At 41.4% G+C, this 22321-nt stretch overlaps 2 protein-coding genes across 11 annotated transcripts in view; one reads left to right on the forward strand and one right to left on the reverse strand.

Annotated features, from left to right (window-relative positions):
- Window positions 1–6966: 6966 nt before the first annotated feature.
- Window positions 6967–9464, forward strand: LOC148846852 (uncharacterized). Of its 2 annotated transcripts, none has more exons than XM_088952179.1 (6): window positions 6967–7540; window positions 7721–7841; window positions 8021–8253; window positions 8402–8655; window positions 8795–8946; window positions 9188–9464. In XM_088952179.1, the coding sequence occupies exons 1-6, from the start codon at window positions 7108–7110 to the stop codon at window positions 9189–9191; spliced, it is 1197 nt and encodes a 398-aa protein (XP_088808305.1). In that variant the 5' UTR covers window positions 6967–7107; the 3' UTR covers window positions 9192–9464. The 2 variants fall into 2 exon arrangements, with proteins under 2 accessions (XP_088808305.1, XP_088808304.1); XM_088952178.1 differs by having other exon boundaries at window positions 6984–7540; window positions 8765–8946.
- Window positions 9465–10008: 544 nt separating this feature from the next.
- LOC148846853 (uncharacterized) overlaps window positions 10009–22321 on the reverse strand; it is a 34480-nt gene continuing 22167 nt past the window's right edge. For 3 of the 9 annotated variants that reach the window (XM_088952033.1, XM_088952037.1, XM_088952036.1), the window contains 7 exons: window positions 20012–20144; window positions 16677–17281; window positions 13768–14107; window positions 13260–13530; window positions 12961–13053; window positions 12268–12708; window positions 11236–11755 (listed from right to left, as the gene is read on the reverse strand). In XM_088952033.1, coding sequence (XP_088808159.1) covers window positions 11414–11755; window positions 12268–12708; window positions 12961–13053; window positions 13260–13530; window positions 13768–14107; window positions 16677–17281; window positions 20012–20144 — 2225 coding nt within the window. In that variant the 3' untranslated portion in view covers window positions 11236–11413. Of the gene's footprint in view, window positions 10234–10305; window positions 10454–11235; window positions 11756–12267; window positions 12709–12960; window positions 13054–13259; window positions 13531–13767; window positions 14108–16676; window positions 17282–20011; window positions 20145–22321 lie in introns of those variants that run through there. The other 6 variants (XR_016101296.1, XR_016101294.1, XR_016101295.1 and 3 more) reach the window with 6 other exon arrangements.

Raw genomic sequence — 22321 nt, forward strand, 5'->3', positions numbered from 1 at the left:
AGCTTTGGTAGATTTTATCGCCGAGTGCACTTTCAGCCACGAAGCCCCACAAGTGGAGCCCGAGGTCCCCAGTTCGGGCGAACCCGGAGCTCCCGAACCAATAGAGTCTGAACCCCGTAAAGTAGCAGCCAGTGTGGCATCTCTCCTAGTCAGGCGAAACGCGAACTGAGATGAGGAGCCCTGGATCCTTCACATGGATGGTTCCTCGAACCGGCAAGGCAGCGGAGCTGGAATAGTCTTATGCGGCCCGGGCGGCACAAAAATAGAATACACACTACGCTTTGAGTTCGCGGCATCCAACAACAAGGCAAAGTACGAAGCACTGATAGCTGGGCTGGACCTAGCGCGAAAGGTAAAGGCAAAACACTTGGTCATCTGCAGCGATTCCCAGCTCGTGGTCAACCAAGTTACGGGCGAGTATGAAGCACGCGAGCTCTCCATGATCGCATATTTGGCCAAAGTAAAAGAAGCCCTACTCAACTTCCAGTCACACTTCATCAGGAAAATCCCGAGGTCAGAGAACACTGAGGCTGACGCTCTGTCCCGGTTAGCCAGCACAAGTCACAACAACACGAGAACTGTTTACATAGAGGACTTACCTAGGCCTAGTATTCTTGGGGGGATAGAGGAGGTCGCTCCCATCTTGGAAGCAAAGCCGAGCTGGATCGACCCACTCGCGAGCTTCTTGATAGATGGAACCCTCCCTGCAGAACGCAATGCAGCCAAGAGGGTGCAGCGCCAGGCAGCCAAATACGTCATAATAGACGAACGGTTATACCGATGGTCGTACACGCTCCCCTACTTGCGTTGCCTGCGGCCTGCCGAAGCCGAGTTCGTACTCCGCGACACCCATGAAGGCCTGTGCGGCGAACACTTGGGGGGCAGAGCACTCGCCCAAAAAGCACTTCGACAATGATACTACTAGCCAACGATGAAGGCAGAAGCTGTCGAGCTCGTCAGAAAATGCGACAAGTGTCAGAAGCACGCCAATATCTACCATCAACCTGCCTCCGACCTCAAATACCTCGCCAGCCCGTGGCCCTTTGCACAATGGGGCATCGACCTCCTGGGGTCATTACCACCAGCAACAGGTGGAAGAAAATTCCTAGTTGTTGCAGTAGATTACTTTACGAAGTGGATATAAGCCGAACCTCTGGCAACTGCTACGGCCCGAAACATACAGAACTTCTTTTGGAAGAACATAGTATGTCGCTTCGGGTTACCTCGGGTACTAATCTCTGACAACGGCAAGCAGTTCGAGGATATCAAGTTCCAAGAGTTGTGCCAGAGCATGGGGATTCGGCAAAACTTCACATCAGTGGCGCACCCGCAGGCAAACGGTCAGACGGAAGTAATGAACAGAGCCATCCTGCGCGGACTGAAAGCACGTCTAGATCGAGCCAAGGGATTGTGGGCTGAAGAGCTACCAAGTGTCTTATGGGCTCACCGAACTACAGAAAAAAACACCACGGGAGAAACCCCCTTCAACCTCACCTACGGCACTGAAGCAGTGATCCCGGCGGAAATCGAAGTACCAACATTGCGGCTAAAAATATACAACGATCGGATGAACGGAGATGAGTTACGTACCAACCTTGACCTATTGGACGAGGTAAGGGACCTCACGCACATCCGAACAGCGGCATACCAGCAGCAGGTAGCTCGCTACTACAATACCAGAGTAAAGCAACGAAGCTTCCGAGTCGGTGACCTGGTCCTTCGTAAGATTATGGTGCCCGAACCCGATGTAGGCAAACTTGGACCAAACTAGGAAGGGCCCTATAAAGTAAAAAGAGCGCTCGGAGGGGCATACGAACTCGAAACCTTGGATGGCAAACAAGTACCTCGAGCATGGAATATCGTAAACTTAAGGCGATACTACCTATAAACCGCCAAGCGAAGTGGACGAAATCAAGACCTACGTGCCACGATGCAGAGCCAAGAAGAACCTCGGTGTAAACAAGCAAAGAAGTCGAGCATATTATCAGCTCGACAAAAAATCAGTTCGCTGCAAAAAGCCTTCGCGGAAAAACAGGTCGCGGAAGTATAATAACCCGGGCAAGAAAGTGGCATATTCAGTTCGACAAAGAATCAGTTCGGGGAAAATGAACACTTGGGCAAAAAGATTATCTATTCCGTTGCAAAAAACAGGAGTACATTGGCCATCAGAAGGCGCTTACAAAAAAAAATGTTACATGCCCGGAGCTACTTCTTCACCATCAGAAGGCACTTCAACAACACCCGAAGGCCCTGCCTCTCCTTCAGAGTCCGGCTCGCCATCGGCAGCATTGGCCATCTCCTGAGTTATACGCGAAGTGGATATGGCACTAACGTCGAGGTTGGGGTACGTATTCTGGATCATCCACCTGCTCAGTTTGAACCCCCTCCTGTAAGAATCCACCATCAGATCGTCAAAACGCGGAGAGGCAATGTAGTCTTCAACGGCCTTCTTCTTGGCGTCTTCGATGCCTTGGGAAAAAATCTGTGTTATCTCCCTGATGTCCTCCTGAAGATATTCAACTTGATGCTGCAAATCCAACTTCAAGTCCGCCATATGCTTGACAACTACCCCCATGGCCTCGGCGTCACGCTGAGACCTTGCCTGTCTAGCCATCGCGACACGAGCAACCTCTTCGGCAGCATAAGCGGCCGCCTCAGCAACCTGGGTATTCGCCTCTGCAGCACGAAAAGCTTCTTCAGCAGCATGAGCGGCAGCCTCAACAGCTCGCGCCTGTCGCGAGCTCCTCTCCACTTGGGCCGCTAAGGCATGAATTGAAGAATTCACCTACCAAAAGAAACAAATGAGCAATAACAGCCAAAGCGACAGGAAATGAAAAAGGCATACGGAATCTAACTTACCACCATAGCATGTGTTACGGCGCGGCAGGCGACCTGATTCAAGGGAAGATCGGTCCACGCCGCGATCTCCTCATGAAAAGTAGCCTGCCTACTCTTCTGAAGAGTGTAGTTCGGCGTCAACACGCTCCTGAACTCCCCTTGAGCTCCCGAACCCGAGGGCCCAACCCGCGTATGAGCGGACCCAGAGTGAGCAGGAGCACTTGAGTACGTAGGAGAGCCCGTATGAGTGGTCTCAGCATAAGGCGCCCCGACAGTTTCATGCATCGGTGGAGTCACCTCGGGCTCCCTAGGCGAATCCTCCGACGTGTGGTCTGGAACTTGGGGCTCCTCATCCAGGGGCAGCTCAGTACGAGTTCGCTTGGCGACCCGCTTCCTCCTCTTCATACCTTTGAACAGACGCCCCCACGAGTTCTCTCCGCGTCCATCACACCTGCAGAAACGAATTCGACATCAGAAAAAATGAAAGAACAAAGCAAGCAAGAAACCGCATAGCTAGAAACCTACCCGAACTCAGGCCGGCCGCAATAAGCTTGGCCTCCGTTAAGTAGTGATGGCACTTTAAACCGTGCCGTGCCCATTGCCGGAGGCCCTTCACCATCTCTTTATCAAGAGTAACACCTGAATCAGGAGCGGCCTCACACCACCCGGTCTGAAAGGGCCATCCTTGTGCACTTCGCACACCGAAGTAGTCCCACTTCCACGCCGGGACCTTATTAGGAAGATCGTGCAGAAACTTAAAACCCTGGCGAGGAGAAAGGTAATACGCCCGTCTTCCCCCAGGAAGAGAACCCGCCTGTCTCTTGAGCATCAAGATGGAGGAGAATATCTCTAAGTCCAAGGGGAAATTCTGCTCGCAAAAAAGGGAAACTGTCCCCACCAGGTTCCAAATAGAGTTCGGATGAAGTTGGCCAATGGTGACACCGAAGTGGTTTATGACTTCGACGAGAAGGGGGTGGAAAGGAAGTGTTCCCAAGAAAAACTACCCGAAGGAATAAAATATGTATACCCCCCAAGAAGGTTATAAGACATAAGTATGGATTGAAGCCCCTCAGGTGTCATGGTCGAGGGACCAAACCTGTTAGCATCCGATCTCGGCGAGAGGTAGACGCCAAACTACCCGAGGCAGCTCGGCCTACTGGTTCATAGTCCTCGAGTTCCACCTCAGGATCACTAAGGCAGTCGGGGGACACGGCTCGGTTGGTAGAACCTACGTCGGCCCTACTTGATGAGTCGTCTGAGCTATCAAAGCTAGACATTGAGGAAAAGGTGGATTCAGGAAGGTACTCATCGGAAGAAAGTTTTGAAGGCTTCAGAAACGGGAACAAACCAAAGAACCTTGAAGGCTATGTAACCAGCCTTGACGCGAGCTGAAAAGTCGGACGCGAGCTCAGTAGACAAACCGCAGAAGTGACAAATCGACTGGGACCCCCACTATTTATAGCTACAGTAACCGAGATTCGACCGTGCAGATCAAAGACGATCCAACGGCCCATGTTTTCGCTGTCTGCACGTCCCATAAAGTCGAGACGTGATTGGCGCACGTCTTTCCGAAAAGAGCAAAAACGTCAACGCACGCCTTCTTGAAACCGACGTCGCGCCGACACGCGTCTTCCCGAAAATGACCGCGCCGCACGTCTCCCTGACAGCCGCCCGCGCACGTACAGCAGTGGCGCACCTTTTTGAATGACCCGCTGTCATGTCCCAGCGGCGCAAATTTTTGAAATTTAAAACGCGCACTGTCACAACCATCAGCATTTATGAGTAGGCACATTTCCAGCCTTCTCGGAAACCGAAGAACCCTGGCAAAAGCAACTCGTGCAGTCAAGATCCGAAGGACGGGGCAAATCCACCTACTACCTCGCGAAACTCCCCGCACCAGGGCAAGACCCTTGGCGCGAGGAGTGGGGGGCAATTGATGAAGGAAGATTTGGCCTGACCACACAGTTATGCGACACATGGCAAAAACAACAGTTTGGCAAAAGGGCCAAGCCTAAGGCGTGAACAAGGGGACACCAGTGGACCAAACTCCCTACGGGGGGCCCGAACTCACCCTTGGCCCAAAACCAGAGTAATCCGAACTGGCCAACCTTGTAACAACTCGGGATATACCTCGCCGAACTGGCCGACCTTGTAACAGCTCGGGATATACCTCGCCGAACTAGCCAACCTTGTAACAGCTCGGGATATACCTCGCCGAACTGGCCAACCTTGTAACAGTTCGGGATACACCTCGCCAAACTAACCTGCCCTATAGATACCTCCGAACTCAAGACTTCGCCTCGCTCACCACTCCACATCACCTTCTGGGCACCAAAACCAAACAAGTCGTACCATGCCTGACACTGAGGAAGTCCGTGCTCGAGGGCGCCGCACCAAACTGACTTGGGATCTGACGCTTGGCGGCCGCACTCTAAACGGCCACCTGCCACCGCCATCTCCAGTTAGAGAGACAGTTCGGTAGTGACGGTTCTGTCCCAACAAAAAGGACGACGGTCGTATTGACAAGCGCAAGGGTAATCATACCCGACCTGACAAGGGCCTCGGAGCGACTGCGCGAAGTGATTATAAGAGCCCCCTGCCCCCCAACAAAGAAGGTATGCAAACTTTGCGCTATCTGGTGTTATCTTGCTTTTAAAGGATTCTAACTTGAGCTTCGGAGCCGCTACACCGGGTTCCCCCCGGAGCTTCCTCATCTCCTCCGTTTTAGGTTCCCTGCTACCCCGTTCAGAAGCAAGGTCGTTGACAGCTAAGACCGGCCGGATCGCGCTTCATCAATTACCTTTTACACTACTTATTGTACACATTCAAAAATTAAAAAAAAAAAACAAATGATTAGTAACTCAATGGTCAAGTGAAACCAAGGCCTTTATAATCATGAATGATTGGGTTCAAATCTTCACATATCTAAAATTTTTATGGGGTTTATTTCAATGAAAGTTCTATTCCAAGGCAGGTTCCAACAAGATTAGTTCCACCAAGGCTGGTTCATTGAGTCAATTTGAATAGGGTAAACCCCTAGACCTTGGAAACGGCCTAGGTGGGTGTCGGTTCCAAGAATTTGGAATCATACCCTATCCTGTAATAGATTGGGTAGGGTTGATTCAAGGTCGGTTACGAGTAGAACCTACCCATTTCTCACCCCTAGATCAGATGTTGGTGAAGATGATTTTATAAATTAAAAAAAGGGAAAAATTCCTTATTAGTACCTATACTTTGGGCCTAGTGCCACTTTGGTCTCAAATTTAAAATGCAATAAATTAGTACCTAAACTTTCAAAACATCTCAATTTAGTACCTTGTTAACTAGTCATTAATTAGCATTTGAAAAGACACAAATGCCCTTCGAATGTCATATAATTTTCTTTAATAACCATCCAAGCGTTGACAAAAAATGAATAGTCCCAAATCCTTACCTCTTCTATTCAAGAAAGTTGGGTTCATCGACCAACTTTCTTGAATAGAAGATAAAAGGATTTGGGACTGATTATTTTTTATCAAAGTTTGGATGGTTAATAAAAAAAATTAGATGATACTCAAAGATATTTGTATCTTTTCAAATACTACTTAACGGCTAATTAACAATATATACTTACACATCTTAAAAATACGGATACTGAATTGTTACTTTTAAAGTTTAGAGACGAAAGTTGCACTAAACCCAAAAAAGAGGGTACTAATCGTTAATTTTTCCTTAAACAAAAAGGTAAAATTAATTATAAAGGGGTAGTTCTTATTTAGAAAATTTTTGTCTAACGGCCAAAGTTAGAGGGTCTTTGTCGAAAAAAAACACGTGTAAGGGGTCCGTAATACCGGGGGTCCTTGTATTTACCCAATACCCTAAACAAACATCAGATCTATATACTTTTCTTGACCTGATTCATTGTCAACCGTTCAATATATTGATTGGATAAATTGAATGGTTTCCATTTGTCCAATAGGGTGGGACCCTCTCTTTGTCAACCGACCGGCTTGAAGTTTCGGTTTTTCAAGCGAACCGTTTGTATTCTGTACTCTGTAGTAAGAAGACGCAACCGTCGGCCAGGCAACGGCTAAAAACTACCTCCCGCCTTTCTTACACATAAAAAATCCTTGGAATTCCTTCTCAAGCGCCCACATCAGTGGTGCTTGGGTTTCCAGCCCGGTCTACTCCGATCGGCGGCGCTTGGTTCAGACCAGGTGCCGCAGCGCCGGAGACACTTGCACAGACTGAACTCTGGAGATCATCCATCGACTACCTTCACCGTTACCCATGGATGATATCGTATCACTATTTCTAAATGAAGGGCCAATTCACAATCCATCTCCGGAAGACGATGTCCGTTGGCTCCTGAACCACTTCAATCTTCAGACTCCAACCTTGGACGAAGTACTGCAACCACCAACACAAACACCAGTAGAACCACCACCTGAACCCATCTCTGCGTCAATTCCCGGATCAAGTAATGAAATCGCGTGCCCTTCTAATTCACAAAACGTTCCACCATTGCGAGATAACAGTGACTCTCTTGTGGAACCTACAAATTTCAACCAGGAACCGGTAAACCCAAATGGGGAATTGGAGTTTCCTGAATATATGAATGTGGTTTCCCAGGATACCATAAACCTTTCAGTTTGGCCGCCGGCACCTGTTCCATTTAGTTGCACCTGTTGTCAAGTGATCAGAGATATACGACATACAAACGGTACATTCATGTGGGAATAATTTCCTTTAGTTTAATTAGGCCAAAATTACCACGCAAAGAATTAGGCTTTAATGGGTGGATCAGTGACGGAATAATTAATGCAGTACTAATCAGAATTCCATTCATCATCTCTGTACAACTTAGCTTACATAGTTGATAGTTGAACTATCTATTTTGCAGGCAATAAAGCTACAAGACTTGAGGTTCATGGAAGAGTTGGTGTAATTTTCCATGCTGTTCTCGAGATCCGATATGGTATCAACATGCTGGCACGACCAAACGCGGAGTATCGTATGATTGAGTGAGGATCTCTTCACTTGTTCATATTTTCGTGATTCGCATTTGAAGAGTTTCATGCCTAGAATTAAATCTTCATGAACCCCTTAATAACACCGTCAGACGACTGAAATAATGAACAGAATTTTCAACCCAGGACACCTGTATTATCGTGACATCTATTTTCCTTTCATGGCTCCGCAGTTTCATTGTACAAACTACACAAAGCGTGAAGCAGTACCTGATGCAATATTGCCAACAGCGAAGAAGGGAAGGATGTCTTATGTTGCAAGATCCGTTATCGGCTTTCTACGATGCTTTATCTCTGGGACAGAATTGGGATGCCAATACTAGGACCGATGAATTAATTCATCAACCATGGAAAGCGAATGCAAACATGGGTGAATTTGTTGACCCAGCAGTTCAAAATGAATCAGGTATATGGAAGGAAGTTCCAGTAGCTAGTTGTTACTGTATTGTATTGACTAGTGACTACTCTCAGTATAATTACTGACTTTCTCTCCAATTAATGCGTCTCGAATCACTGTTTACTCATTGCCTATCTATTGTTTGAGTTTCTTACAGGCGTAAGTCAAATGGGCAATCCAATTCCAAACACAAAAAGCAGTCGCATTAGACTTGCACAGAGGGGGGCTCCTACACCAGTCATTCCAACTCCAGAAGCAGGAAATAGTGGCGTGAAACACATTCAGAGTCAGAGAGACACCGAAAGCAATGGCGCAGGACTCGCTCAGAGCAGACACGTCCCACAGGTTATTTCACGTACAACTGGTCAAAGTTGCAGAGATGGACTGATTCAAAGTAGGGTCGCCACACAGGTCAAACATCACTTCTCCTGAATTGGTGAAAGCTGCATAGGCTGTTTGATTTACTCTGCTTCTGCCCCAGCCCCCACGAATTGGTAATTGCTTCTTTTTTTGTCTGAAGATTTCTTTTTTCATGTATTTGCCGGCTCAGAGGAAACGAACAGCAAATTTGCAGCTGAAAGATTTGAGTGGCCATTTCCACCGGCCGATACAAGAAGCTGCTAAAGAACTACCAGTGTGTGCCAGTGTTATTAAAAAGGTATGCAGGAAATATGGAGTATATGAAGATGGCCACAAAGAAAGGTTGGTATGTCCGTCTCATTAATCTTTCCTTCTAATATGAAATAACTTGCACTGCACCATCCAGTCTTAATGGAATGTCTATGTTCTTGAGTTCTTCAATCCAAAAAGTAAATAAATTGCAGCCCATTGTTTATGCGTATGCGTTGCACAGTTGCTTGTAAATGTGCGCCAGAGACGAGAGTGTTTCTTTTCTAATTTTTCTTTCAGCGGTGTCAATTGTCAAACACTTTGTTTGAATTAGGTGACGAGCATAGAGAAGAAAATAGCGGACTTGGAAAAAAGCATGGCAGGCCGAAGAGGAGATGCGCATGCTCAAGCTGAACTGGGTAGGCCAAGACATGAAAGAAACCAGATCTATGCTACTATGGCCAATTGACGCGGAAGAGAAGAGACTCGGCCATGTATCAAGCATTTATTGTTATTATTATTATAACCTTCAATTTTATTGCTGTAAATGGATTGCAACATTCAACTTGAAAGGCTGAGATTATAATAAGTTATAAGATTTACCTTCAGCCCCAGATGAAGATAACAATTAGTTCATTTGCAACAGTCGAGTTACCAAAATAAGGCAACATGTTCATGTTCCTCTCAGGATATTTGAAATCAAAAACCAAATAAGCCCTTGTTTGAGAAGTGACCAATGCAAAGGATCACATATTATGCACTAAACTTTCACTGCCTAGAAGACTAGAACCCCTATGGATACGTTACGTGACAGCTGAAGTGGTAACAAACTAGGGTTTATTGTACTTGTTTTGCTAGAACCCCTACCGAGATGCAGGTCAGTACTTGTTTTGCTTTTGTTACCATTCAGATTCGAAACTGATTATAAATACTGATATTCAAATATATCAATTCAAATTCGATTTCGATTATTAAATTGAATGTTCGATTCAATTCGAATTCAACTGACTATGATTTAAATCATAACCAAAAACCCAATAAATCATTACCTAAATGACTATCAGAAATATATTATATTATATAATTGATTCAGATATTTATTAGATCGGATCAATGTATATCCAAATTCAATCCGATAAAAAAATAATATCCAAATTTAATCAAAAATTCAATTCAAATTATCAGAATTCAATTAGATTATACCGAATCTCGGATTCGAATTCAGTTTTTCAAATACCGTTTACAGGCCTACTCGATTGTTTAAGTCTTCTATAATTTCAATTCAACCACTTCAGAAGTAAACTAGTTATTCCCGGTCCTTCGACGACACGACGTTCCCAATTTATTTTGCTTTTTTGACAGAATTTGCCTTCAATAAACCTGAAAGAAAAAGGCACTTCGTAAATTCTTCATCTGAATCTGAATGATAACAAAAGCAAAACAAGTACTAACCTGCATCTCGGAACTCCACCTCCCTTCAGTTGCAACAACATGATTTTCCGCCTTATGCCCTATTAACCACTTTCGGTTCCAGAACTGCAACCGGTCTTTCATTGCATACTGTATGGCTCTATGCCCATAACATGTCCCCATCGCTTCTCTGTTTTTTATAGGAATTTGACCATGATACCGAAAAACTATCATACCAAAAAAACTGAACCAATCAACTGTATTAATTCAAATAAACGTGGGCTCCAGATTGGCTGAAGTTTTGCAAAAAAGGGACTTTTTTGCTCCCACCATCTCCTCGTTACTCCCTTACAGAACACAAACAGGCAAACCACTCATCAACCCCGCCCCCCCCCCACCCCACCCCTAAAATTGTAACAAATTAAGAATAAAAAAAGGCTATCCCTAGAATGAAACGGCTCCTCTTGAATCCTAATGTTGGACAGTTAACCAAACAGGGCTGGTGCCCACTACCACCCCGATGCTCCAACTTTAACTTCTTAACTCTCGGAAAAGGCCACTCCACATAATTGAACACTGCAGGACATTGTTGCTCTCTTTGGTACAAGATCTGATTTTCAACATTCTACTATTTTTTTATTTTTTTACTTTCGACTTTTCACATGGGGTTTATTATATTGTTATTTATCATATAATAACATCACTTTATTGTAAAATTCATTAAAAGACATTTCAGTGACCTGCCGGAATAATACTTGGGTGTATCATCTTGATACTTTGAACCTTGCATTCATTACATTCATAGTACTGTGCTGGTAGTGTTGCAGTTGATGAATGAAAAGGGTTTGATACCGGTGCATTGCAACCCTATTTTTTCTCAAGAGGTGGGATGGGTTAAGGTTGGGGTATAAACTTGTATGGGTTGGGGGCCACTAACTCAGAACAAGTTGCAGACCTAACCAGATAACATCCTACTCCAGATAACTGACGGATATTATATGCCATTAGATAATGCCAATTAAATACTAAAATACAATATGCATTAATAGAAAAAGATTATGAATTCTTTTTCATTTAACAAAGAGAAACAGAACCTTCTATAACTAACAACAATCCCAAATTAGCAGGGGATTGAATTGACTTTTCTTTCTCAGAAATTTGTTGTCCAGTTGAGATGACCTAGTTGAGGTTGCTGGTATGCTCCAACCTGAAACCCAGGAGAAGCTGCAGCCACGCCAACATTACCCCCCATTCCATGGACAATATGGTGAGGATTGGCAATAGCAGCTGGCTGCGGAGGGGGATGATACATACCAGGGAATTGCATGTGTGTTGATTGTGATGCAGACGGAGCAGTATTGAATGAAGCATGACCTGTGTGAGATGGCAAGTATGCTGCGTGTGGTGCTTGTCCTGGTATGTTGTAATATGGAGATGATTGCAATCCAGGAACCTCTCTTGGCGCCTGAAGCCAAATTTCTGATGTTTCCCCCTGTCATTTTGCAACAAGAAAAAAAAAAACGCTTTTGAAGTCCATTAAACCAACAGAAGCAACATAAATAGCAACCACAGCCCAGTAAATATATTCTTGAGTCTGCGGTAGGACACTATTGTAATGTATCAATCTGCAAGTCTAATTAACAACACAACCCACCAGAACCCATAGATTGTATAGCACATATTTTATGAAATCCAGTTACAAATTTAAGAATGAACAACTATTTCAGGACCAGAGGCATGGAGAAAAGAGAAGCTTGACCAGCATGCATTTAGGGAGCACTCAGCATGAGGCCATGAGCATTACAGGGTTTTAAAGTCAACAACTGAGCAGATCAGATTACTGTCATAAAGCTAAATGCACAGGGAATAGCTATATCTTGTTCATTGTAGTCGGGTATTATACTTTGTTTAGGAAATAGGTTTCAGCCTGGTCCAAAATTAAATTTTCTACCTGGTCAATAAAACATCAAAATCAATGACAAGGTATATTTTGAAGTACAATACCTGAGGGTTTGGAACATAAAGATTGCCATCCTTGTATTTGATCCTATTAGAATCCTCAAGTGTAGTTGTGCCCCCTATTACTCCAGGAGCATTTATAGTGTATCCAGTTAAACTGGTATAGTTTCCAAACCCTGTAGGACTGCCTGCCGGCATTGGCTTATATTGTTGGTTGCCATATTTGAGACCCCCAACTGTGATATGTGAGCTCCCTCCAGGCATTAACACATAGCTGCTGCCATTTGATGGGTGTGGATAGGAAGGGTTACTAGAATACCCAGGCACAGCCATTGGTGGGACATATACAGGGGAGAGGAACTGACGATATGGCATAAAATTTGGGTAATGGGAGAGATGAACTTGAGGATACAGCTGCGCAACAGGTTGTTGCAACATTGCTGTTGTGGATGCAGGGATGCTGTTTGCTGTATGTGAATTCAAGGCCTGTAGATAAGAAGATGCATTGGATTCAGTAAGCATTATGAATATGTTGGTAATATAAAAATAAGAAAAAATCTATGCTGACGGAAAGACACGGTACCGGAAGATCTCTGACAAATCAAAACCCTCCCGTGAATTTTAATAAATAGCACCTGATTGGTTACCACTTTTATGATACAGGTTGATTGGTTACAATTTTTTCTGGTATCATAGTAGAACCCTAAAAATAGCCAAAGAATAGGTTAAAAGAAATACCTCCAAAGGGGAAACCAAACCTTGTACTCGTACATTTTCATCCACCGCTGGTCTGAAAAATGGTCCATCATAGCCCACTTGTGAATCATATGCCTGCTTGCAATCCAGACAAAAAGGATCAGAAATTGTAAAGATCATAACCTACAAAACATATAGGAAGCATTTTAGCAATATGCCAAGTAAAAACAGAATGCCCATCATAAAGTACTAAACATGAACAGCACTCTGTAGTAAAGGTCAGAGCTCAGGATGTTTCAAGTAAGCAATGAATTTAACATAGAACTAGAATCCAAGCTCACAGAGAATTTTGGCAATCCAGGAGAATCTTGCTCTTGGCATGGCTCAGCAGAACTGAATGATGGGCTATCATTTCGAACCAATCTAATGTCTGCAAAATTTTCCAAATTCCTGGGACCTGAAGACTGTTCTTTATCAGTAAACTGAAGCTCAGCGGCCTCAGATGATGGCATTGAATCTGATCTAGCAGTTCTAACTTTTTCATCTAACAAACCACCCTGGTTGCCACCAGAAGCATCCTCACTTGAAGCTGGTAGATCTGATACAGATGCACTGCCATTTACAGTATTCATGTCATCAAAACAAGTCAGAAGACATGTTTTGTAACTAAATGCTTTCTTTAGTGATCCCTAATCCTACATACTATTTATTATTTAAATAGCACAGATGTGTCAAATACTAGATATTGACATCTATGACAATTTTAACATCAAAATGATCCATTTTCCGGTGAGCTCAAGAAAGCTACAAAGTTGCAATATGAAGACATCTCCAAGAAATAGCAGTCACCTTGCAGAAGGCTGCTCATTTGATTCTTCCACACACTCCAGACATTGAGATTTGGTCACAAAGCTTTCTGTAGAAGAAAACTCCACTCCAAAGCTGCCAAAGGTCAATTGTGTGCGCTCAGCCTCGGGAACTCGAAGATGTTGTGGTATAATTACTTGCTGGTTGTCAAAAATGTTCACTTGTGAAAGCCTCTCCCGTAAATGTGCAGTTTCTGATTTCACATTGGAAGAAGTATCAACAAGAGGTGGTTTGGAAATTGCAACAGGTCCAATTACACCAGGACTTGTAGTGTTAGACTTTTGACTTGATTTTGGTTTCCATTCCATATTAGACTGTGGAGCTGCATCAATAAACATAGTGAAGGTAACGTTAAAGAACACGTATGAGTAGAAAGAAATAATGAAAAAAAAAAAAGAAATATAACACAACTAACATTCTTAGTTTCTATAAACCACCACATAATAGTTCAAAAAAGTAAGGGAACAGTTTGAATTCTAGCAATGAACTCTTATAATGCACAACAGCACCCAAAACACTCTTATACCTGAAGCCCAGTGATCCCTGGACAAAACTAAATCAACCCACAACCAGAATATCCAAGGAGGAACCAAGGCTTTGACATGTAAATATTCACAGCATTTTTACCGCCAAACCTTTCTGAACTTAGATCATTGGAGGATATATCAACAGCTCTTTTTATTCTTCCCCGACCAGTTAGTGTAACATGTGAGAATCCCAGTGATCGATTTGAAAGGCGCACCTAGGAGCACAGGCGAAGAGCATACCATAAAATGTGCCTCGTCTAGGTCCTAGGTGCAGCACTTTCAAAAGACGTTGCCAGGTCGCCTTCAGCCTAGGCACACGCCTTTTGAGAAAAGGCTGGGCCTCCGAAAATGACATATTTGGTAATGTTGCTCATTCATCTTAATAAAAGATATCTTTAAAAGACACTTAAAGTTATAAAACCTTTTTATAGGGATTAAGGATTTAAGACCCTGATATGGACTTGCCACGAGGGGCTTGGTACAAAGGAGGCTTCTAGAATCAGGATGCATAATGTTTAACATCACATTAGCTATTTGAAGTAATGCAATTGGGAAAAAAAATAAAGAGATCAAGAGTTTACATGCTTGAATATGATTTATATGGCAAGCTTGATTTTTTTTTATAGATAAAATTCAATTGATTTCATTAGAAGCAAATGTTTACGTGTTTTGATTTGAGATAATACCAGTTTTTTAAAACTTTTTTTTTAACTTAGGTTTATAATTTTAATTAATATTGTGCTTAACATTTTTAATATTTTAATTTCTTTTGGCATTGTTTCAATTTTTGGGCATTTTTTCGCATTTTCTGCATTTTTGCGCCTTGCTTCCAAAAGGTGTGTGCCTTGCCTTGCGCATTGCACTTTTAAAACTCTGGACCATTCACAGCATTTTATGTCATAGCAAATGCAAAAACAACTGACATGCGTGTACGAAAATAAAAGCATATATAATGTTAATTTCAATCATTATAATATATATATATATATATATATATATTAATTAGCAAGACTACAAATCATCAAATTCAAATCTTCTTTAACAATTAAGCAAAAAAATTAATTCTATATAAAATGAGAAGAGAGCAAATAAATAAAACTTAAAAAAAAAACAATTTTCTTTTTGAAAATCAAACTAGACCGAAAGAAAATCAGAGTTTAGTAAAGCCAACTAGGTGGCTGAGCAGACCATATCATCAAGGTATCAAAAGATTTAGTACATTGAGCAGCTTTATGAGAAGGTATATTTCCCTATCTAGAAAAAAACTGAAATCAGAATGACCCAAACCATTTACAACAAGAATTAATTTTGAGGACAACTATTCAGTGCATAGTTGTCCTAGGTGAGTGTGCCATGGGTATTGATAATCAGTAGAGGTAGTCAGTATGCCACTCAACCATTTTGTTGACTGGTCAACACTAAGGCTGGACCAGTTAAGGAATTCTTGGAATGGGGAGAACAAGAATGGGAATCACTTCGTAATCGATAATTCAATATATTGTAAATGAGTAAGTGTTGATCTAAGGTCCACGCCTCATGAAAAAAGAGCATGAGGCGTACACCTCAGAGGTGTCAGCGCCTCTGACATACGCCTCAGGGCGTTTTGGGAGCGCCTCGCCTGGAGATGCGCCTCCAGGTGTACGCCTCCACGCCTTTTAAAATACTGATATATATATATATATAATGCTTCCCACAAATCAAGATGGCATGACAAAACCAAGAAACAGCTTTTTTTTCTTTAGACATCAAATTCCAACGAAGTTATTCCATTGCACTTTAGCAAACAACAATAAGGTTCACAAGCATTCCAATTCCAACAAACTTACAAGCACAAATTTTAATTGCTTTAGGACGAAAGTGGGCACTATTATTTTTCATTCTTCTTTCATTGTATTTTCATCAACAAGAATAAGGTTCACCCTCATTTTTGCCTTTCATCAGAAGCAATTCAAAAGATCTTAAGGGTAGAACTCAATACATATACAACCTCTTACTCTTTCAGAGATAAAGGAAAGAGGCATAGCCCAAAGATGAACAAAAAAAATTAACAGAAAATAGCTATCCTAGATTACAAGGATACAAAATTACCAAATGTTATGGGTTCCTTAATAGAGGCGCCCTGTTCATCCATGTTTAAGTATGAAAAATGTCTTTCGGAATCTATGTTTACCTGGATACAAGGACAAGACTTGACAAAGAATTGCATGCTGGTATCAGAGCTATGAATAGCATGTTGGTTAAAACTTAAGAGAATCTTTAATGGCAGTGAAATAGATAGGGAGATTAAGGTTAGCACTCAAAGCACCACTTGTTTCCTTGACCTTGACCCCCATACCATGATAAATCCATAAGCAGCAAGATTACCTTTTGGATGCCCCACAAATTGTTGTGACTTGTTATGGTACTGGTTGTTCAAGAAAGATCTACCAACCGCCATGCTAGGCGTGACAGATTCAGGTGTAGCTATTTGACTGAGTTGATCATTCTTTGTGACAGTGGTTGAGGGTCGAAATGATTCTGCTGCTGAAACATCCTTCGCCACAAGTGAATTTGAAAAAGAGCTACTTGAACCTGATGCATGTTTAGTAGAATTATCCGTAGATTGCCGGCGAACACCAACTACCCCAACTTCACGTTTGATAGCTCCAACATTTGCAGATAATCTAGAGTCAGGTGAGGGAACATGAACAGGGTCCGAAGAGGAGGAATAAACCCCAACTATAGAATTGCTAGATGCTGATTTTGAGCAATACCGTTGAGAATCATTTGGCCTCAGTCCCTGAACCCGCGAACTTGAGTTCAGCACAGATATCCGTGACTCATCCAATAAGTCCTTTCTATGAGCACCACTGGAATTAGCATCTCGAGTATGTCTGACACCAGAATCAGTGGACATGGTTTGATGTAACTTCTGCCCATCTGATTGTTGGGCAACCAAATGCTTTTTATCGATCATAACCCCTGGCAGACTGCAGAGGAAGAAAACATCTATAAGCAAACAACCAAAAAGGTGAATTCGAATTGCAACAATTTGGGTACAATACAAGGCAAGGCTAAGCAACAAGTTACACCCTTACCACTAGCATTTATGCAGGTGTGTAGGAAACGGTGAGGCTGTGGATTTTTTTTTTTTTTTCTGATACATGAGGCTGTGGATTTTTACAAGGTAAGGAAATATCTTATATTAAAAACTAAAGCTGAGATTCCACAGTGAGGCTGTGGCTTTGAAAAGACCTACAATTTATGAAGATAAATTCAATGATATGAAGCATATTGTCACTTCCTTATTTTAATTTAAAAATACTAAATAATAACCATTAGTAATAAACTTACATAGATCGATTACCAAATAAGCAACAGTCACTTTCAACCGCAAATTTCAAAGACCATAGGCAATAAAGCCAATAGCATACATCAAGGCAATGGAAGATTTCAATTCTATAAGTCAAATCATCAATAAATTCAGTCAACGGAATTAACTAAGCCTGTTATGCTATGATAAATAAAATAATCAACGTATTGATATCATTATAGACAAGCATGTGTGCTCTACCCCCACATTGGCGGGAGCCTCGGGCACTGGTCTGCCCCTTTTTTGCGTTCTACCTATCTAGCATGTAAACAGAATAGTCTATTTGAGAGTGAACATTTTTATCAACAAAAGCAGAATTTATTAATTATATATTAAAACTGAAGGTAACATTGCTGTGGGTATACTACCCACTCCCAGGAGATAATCAAAGTATAGTGTATAGACAATACTCAATCCCAAAATACAAACATTACATTTTAGCCCAAAACATCTGCTGCGTGTTTGCCCCTTGTTTAGGCAAAGCATCTGCAAAGTGAAGTGAACTTGTTACATAGCTGAGCAAGATCAGACTGCAAAGCGAAGTGACAAAAGACAATCTAGTTTTCGGCCATGTAGTATGTCATTGACATAGAAATTTGCATTTAATAAAGTGAATTCCTTTCATACAGAATAAAAACCAATAGCCAGAGATGACATCTTTACCATATAATTTCAATACTTGATATAGCCTCGTATCAAGATTTTTTTATTGGAAACGGGTAACTTCATTACTGTAAAATTAAGATACAATTGTCAACCCCTAAGATAGGAGTTGGGCCCAAGTAATTTAAATTACAGAACTGCTCAGAACGAACTTTCCCTCACTGTCACTTGTCTGGCTAAGGTATCAACCAGACCAATAGCTGCTTTCCTTTTTCCACTTGAAGCCTGCATCAAGCTCCCTTGTTATATTGAGAATTTCACGTGTGGGCTGTTGATACATCCATGCACCCAACTTGCCTGATTGCAGACAGCCCATTAACAATTTAGAATCTCCTTCTATCTCCACTTGGTGTAATCCCAATTGCTTGGCATACTTTACACCTTGAAGCAGAGCCATCACTTTTGCTCGCAATGAGTCTCCCACCCCTATTGGCCCAGAAAACATAGCAACAATTATCCCACCTCTATAGCCTCTTATCAAGATGGCCATCCAAAAATTTTAGTTCCTTTTACTCGTACCACCCAACTAGTGCAACAAATCCAAATTTCCCTCGCTACTTTCTTTAAAGTGGTAAGGTATTGTGTTGATCAAAAAACAGGATTATAAAAGTGCCTCACCTTGACAGCAGTATAGTTTAGAGAGTCACCCAGCCAAAAATTATCAAATTACAAAAAGATTTCCATATTCAACAAAAAAAAGTACTTATAGTTTCTTCATATATAAGTCTGAGATCAACCAGCCATGAGTGAAGCATTCTTACTATCCTTTTCACCACCACCTACTCCAGCTTGCCTTGTTTTCAAACACAGCAATTTTTCACCACAAATTGCCCAGAAAATAGCAGCAGCAGGTATTATATTAAAAGCAACTTTGCCCTTTTTGTACAGACCACAAGACCATTTAATACCAGCACCACAGGAACTCCTAAAGATTCTGGGAAACATTCATTTACAACAAATAGCCCTCGCATTCTTATCCACAGCCAATAAGAAAAACCATGATCAAATGATTTGCTGATTCAACGCACCTACCAGAAAGCACAGAATTGATCTCTTCTGATACTATTTTGCTCTTCAATAGGTTGTCCCTTGTCAAAATTCTAATCTGAGTTGCAGTCCACATAAAAGAGAAACTTTAAAGGGAACAACCACACACCCAATTCCGGAACTTGGGATACTAGCTTCAGAAAGCCATGTCAGTTGTTGTAGAAAGACACCACCAAAAAATTCCCTATACCCTACCATGCCTATGACCTTTGGTCCAGCCTATTCATGTTTATCTTGAAATTATAGAGTTTTTGTAACAACTCCACCAAAGGATTTATTTTCCAATCATTAAAGTTTCTACAGAATTGAGGTGACCAAATGTTGTAGAGTTTTTGTTAACAACTCCACCAAACAGTTGGTCAAGGCGACCAATCGTTCTAAGCAGGTATACAATTTCAATATGATATGCCCCATTTTGTATCTTTTAGGTTCTGATACACCTACTTAAAGGTGTTTTTAAGAAACCTTTAAATAATTAAAACACATATAAATAGGCCCAAACTGAAATTTTGAAAAAACTAAAAAAATGCATGGTTCATAGTACCGAACACCCCTTCTAGTGTACCAGGGTGTACCAAAATTTTGAACATTGGTTCTAGTCAAGAAAAAAAAAAGACCAAAAGAAGAGAATATGTACCTCATTTCAGAAGCACTTGTAATGGGTTGCTCATTACCAGAAGTTGAACAATGAAGTGATGCAGGTTTTGCTTCCCTATTTGAATTTTGACTAATTCTGTTGTCTCTCACGATACGAAACTCTCTGCTGATTCCTGCATTCAGTCAAGTTTTAGTATTTTGTTCGTACCACTGAAGCCTACAGTTAATCAATAAAAGAGAAAACCATGATATATCCATAATGAAAGATCTGTCAATCACTACAAAAGCTGGTTCATGTGAAAGCAGCAATCAACAGACTCAAATGCTTCATGAATAAAATTGACAAAGACAAAATGAGGGCAACATTTTGGGATGTGTGGTCTCTCAATGACTTCTGAATTATTTGGAACTACATTTAGGGGATAAACAGAGAATAATAGTTTTTGGAACCCAGTGATTGAAAGGGGTAAGTAGAATTTTGGAAAAGTTGATGACAGATTTATTGTGAAAACCAGGGGAAGGAGAAAAGAGATCATTGAGACAGTTGGGAGGTGGGCACTGGAAGCAAGAACAATGATGGCTTAGGCATAAGAAATGTTCAAAAGAAAAGCAAGGCATTATTGGGGAAATGGTTGTGGAAACTGACAATGGACAGGGATAAGTTGTGGGCAAAGATGATTTTAAGTATCCATGGGCAAACAACTAAAGAATGGGATGTGGGACTCTTGACTAAGGCTACACGAGCTTCTCCATGGAAATCCATTCATGCCATTCTTCCTTCCTACCTTTTATCAGGTATGACCTACGTTCTAGAAATTGTGTGAAATTTTGGGAAACATTGTTTGTATTCCTTTTCTTTGTTAAAAAATTAGCTTGTGTCTACTTTTTGGTCACTTCTGATTCAAGTTATCCCCTAATTGGTGTATCCTTTGTAAGGCTAATGGTGAGAACTGCTATCACTTATTAATCTCCTATCCTTTTGTTTCAATTATTTGGGATTGGTTCTCTCTTTGTTTGGTTGTAGGTGGACCCCCCACCACCAAATGTACAAAAGCTTATTTGCTTCTTCCTTCGTTAGGTGGCCAAAGAAGAGGGGAAGCCATTTGTTGGATAATTTGGGAAGAAACGAACTCAAGGACTTTTTCTAAAAGGGAAAGGAATAGAGATGCCATTATTAGAGCTGAGATCTTGGCAGATATGGAAAGGTTAAAGAAGGCTAAGGAGTTGAACTTTAGAAAGCTAATTGTTGAAGGTGACTCAAAATTGGTTATAGGATGGTTGCAAAAGGAGGAGAATCGACTATGGAAGTTTGCTAATCAAAAATGGAACTTTAAATGGTTAACCTAGGGTACAGAGATTCGGCTGCAGTGGGTAAGAGACCTCTCCCTAACTTCCTTTCTACTTTATCCTTAATTTTCTTTAATAAAAGGATCTGTTACTGCTCAAAAAGATAAGATAATTCATTTTTTAGGAAAGATAACAAAATATTTGTATAAAATTATATATAATGATTACAAGGCCCTAAAAACCTTTCTAAGTGGGAGGACAAAAATGGTGATAAAAACACGTTGCTAAACCTTAGTTTGGTAAGAGTGCAAAGACAAAACATATATGGTTCATGAAAATGAATACCCGGTTTGGTTATGCATTGATAAATCCTATATTCTTACCAAACGCATTTGGTTGTGAAAACATGAATTCAAAGACTGGAATCTAACTGTTTTACACTGACCAACTCTGAGTGCAAAAGTTTGCCATCATATTTTTTGGAAGCAAACATGTCATGAAAAAAAACAAATTCATATTTTCAGTACAAGCACGTATTCTTACCAAAAGTGAACAGAAATGCAAATTCATTTTGCTTCAGCATTTGCACTCTTACCTGTTTTACACTGACCAGCATTTGCACCTGTAGGTGCATAGTGCTCACTCAGTCCTTCAGGGCACAGTAAACATTGGATTAATACTACATGGATGCTTGCAATTAGCCTGCAGCCAATCTTTCCTCTGTGATGAACCAACAGTTCAACCAATGTTTTAAAAGCGCAAGGCACAAGGGCCATTTTGCACCTGAGGCGCGCGCCTTTTTGAGGCAAGGTGCACAATTAAAAAAAATGCAAAAAAATCAAAAAAATGCAAAAATTTTCAAAAAGAAATCAAAAAATTATAAAACATAATATTAATAAAAATATTAACTTAAGTTTTAAAATAAATGTTTTAAAAAACCTATTATCTAAAATTAAAATACATAAATATAATATGTAAAGCATATTCAAATGAGAAGTTAAAAATGAAATCAAACATATAAAATATTTTCAAGCATATAAAACTCACAATCTCTTTTTTTCCT

Source organism: Nelumbo lutea, chromosome 6, assembly GCF_056320005.1.
Source record: "Nelumbo lutea isolate HS-2025 chromosome 6, American lotus-T2T, whole genome shotgun sequence".
Taxonomy (NCBI): Eukaryota; Viridiplantae; Streptophyta; class Magnoliopsida; order Proteales; family Nelumbonaceae; genus Nelumbo; species Nelumbo lutea.

Bases quoted from the DNA above. Each gene is read 5' to 3' on its own strand.
- LOC148846852 (XM_088952178.1), top strand. From the start codon at position 7,108: ATGGATGATATCGTATCACTATTTCTAAATGAAGGGCCAATTCACAAT. The intron at 7,541-7,720 runs GTACATTCATGT...TCTATTTTGCAG, and splicing joins AGATATACGACATACAAACG to GCAATAAAGCTACAAGACTT. The intron at 8,254-8,401 runs GTATATGGAAGG...AGTTTCTTACAG, and splicing joins AGCAGTTCAAAATGAATCAG to GCGTAAGTCAAATGGGCAAT.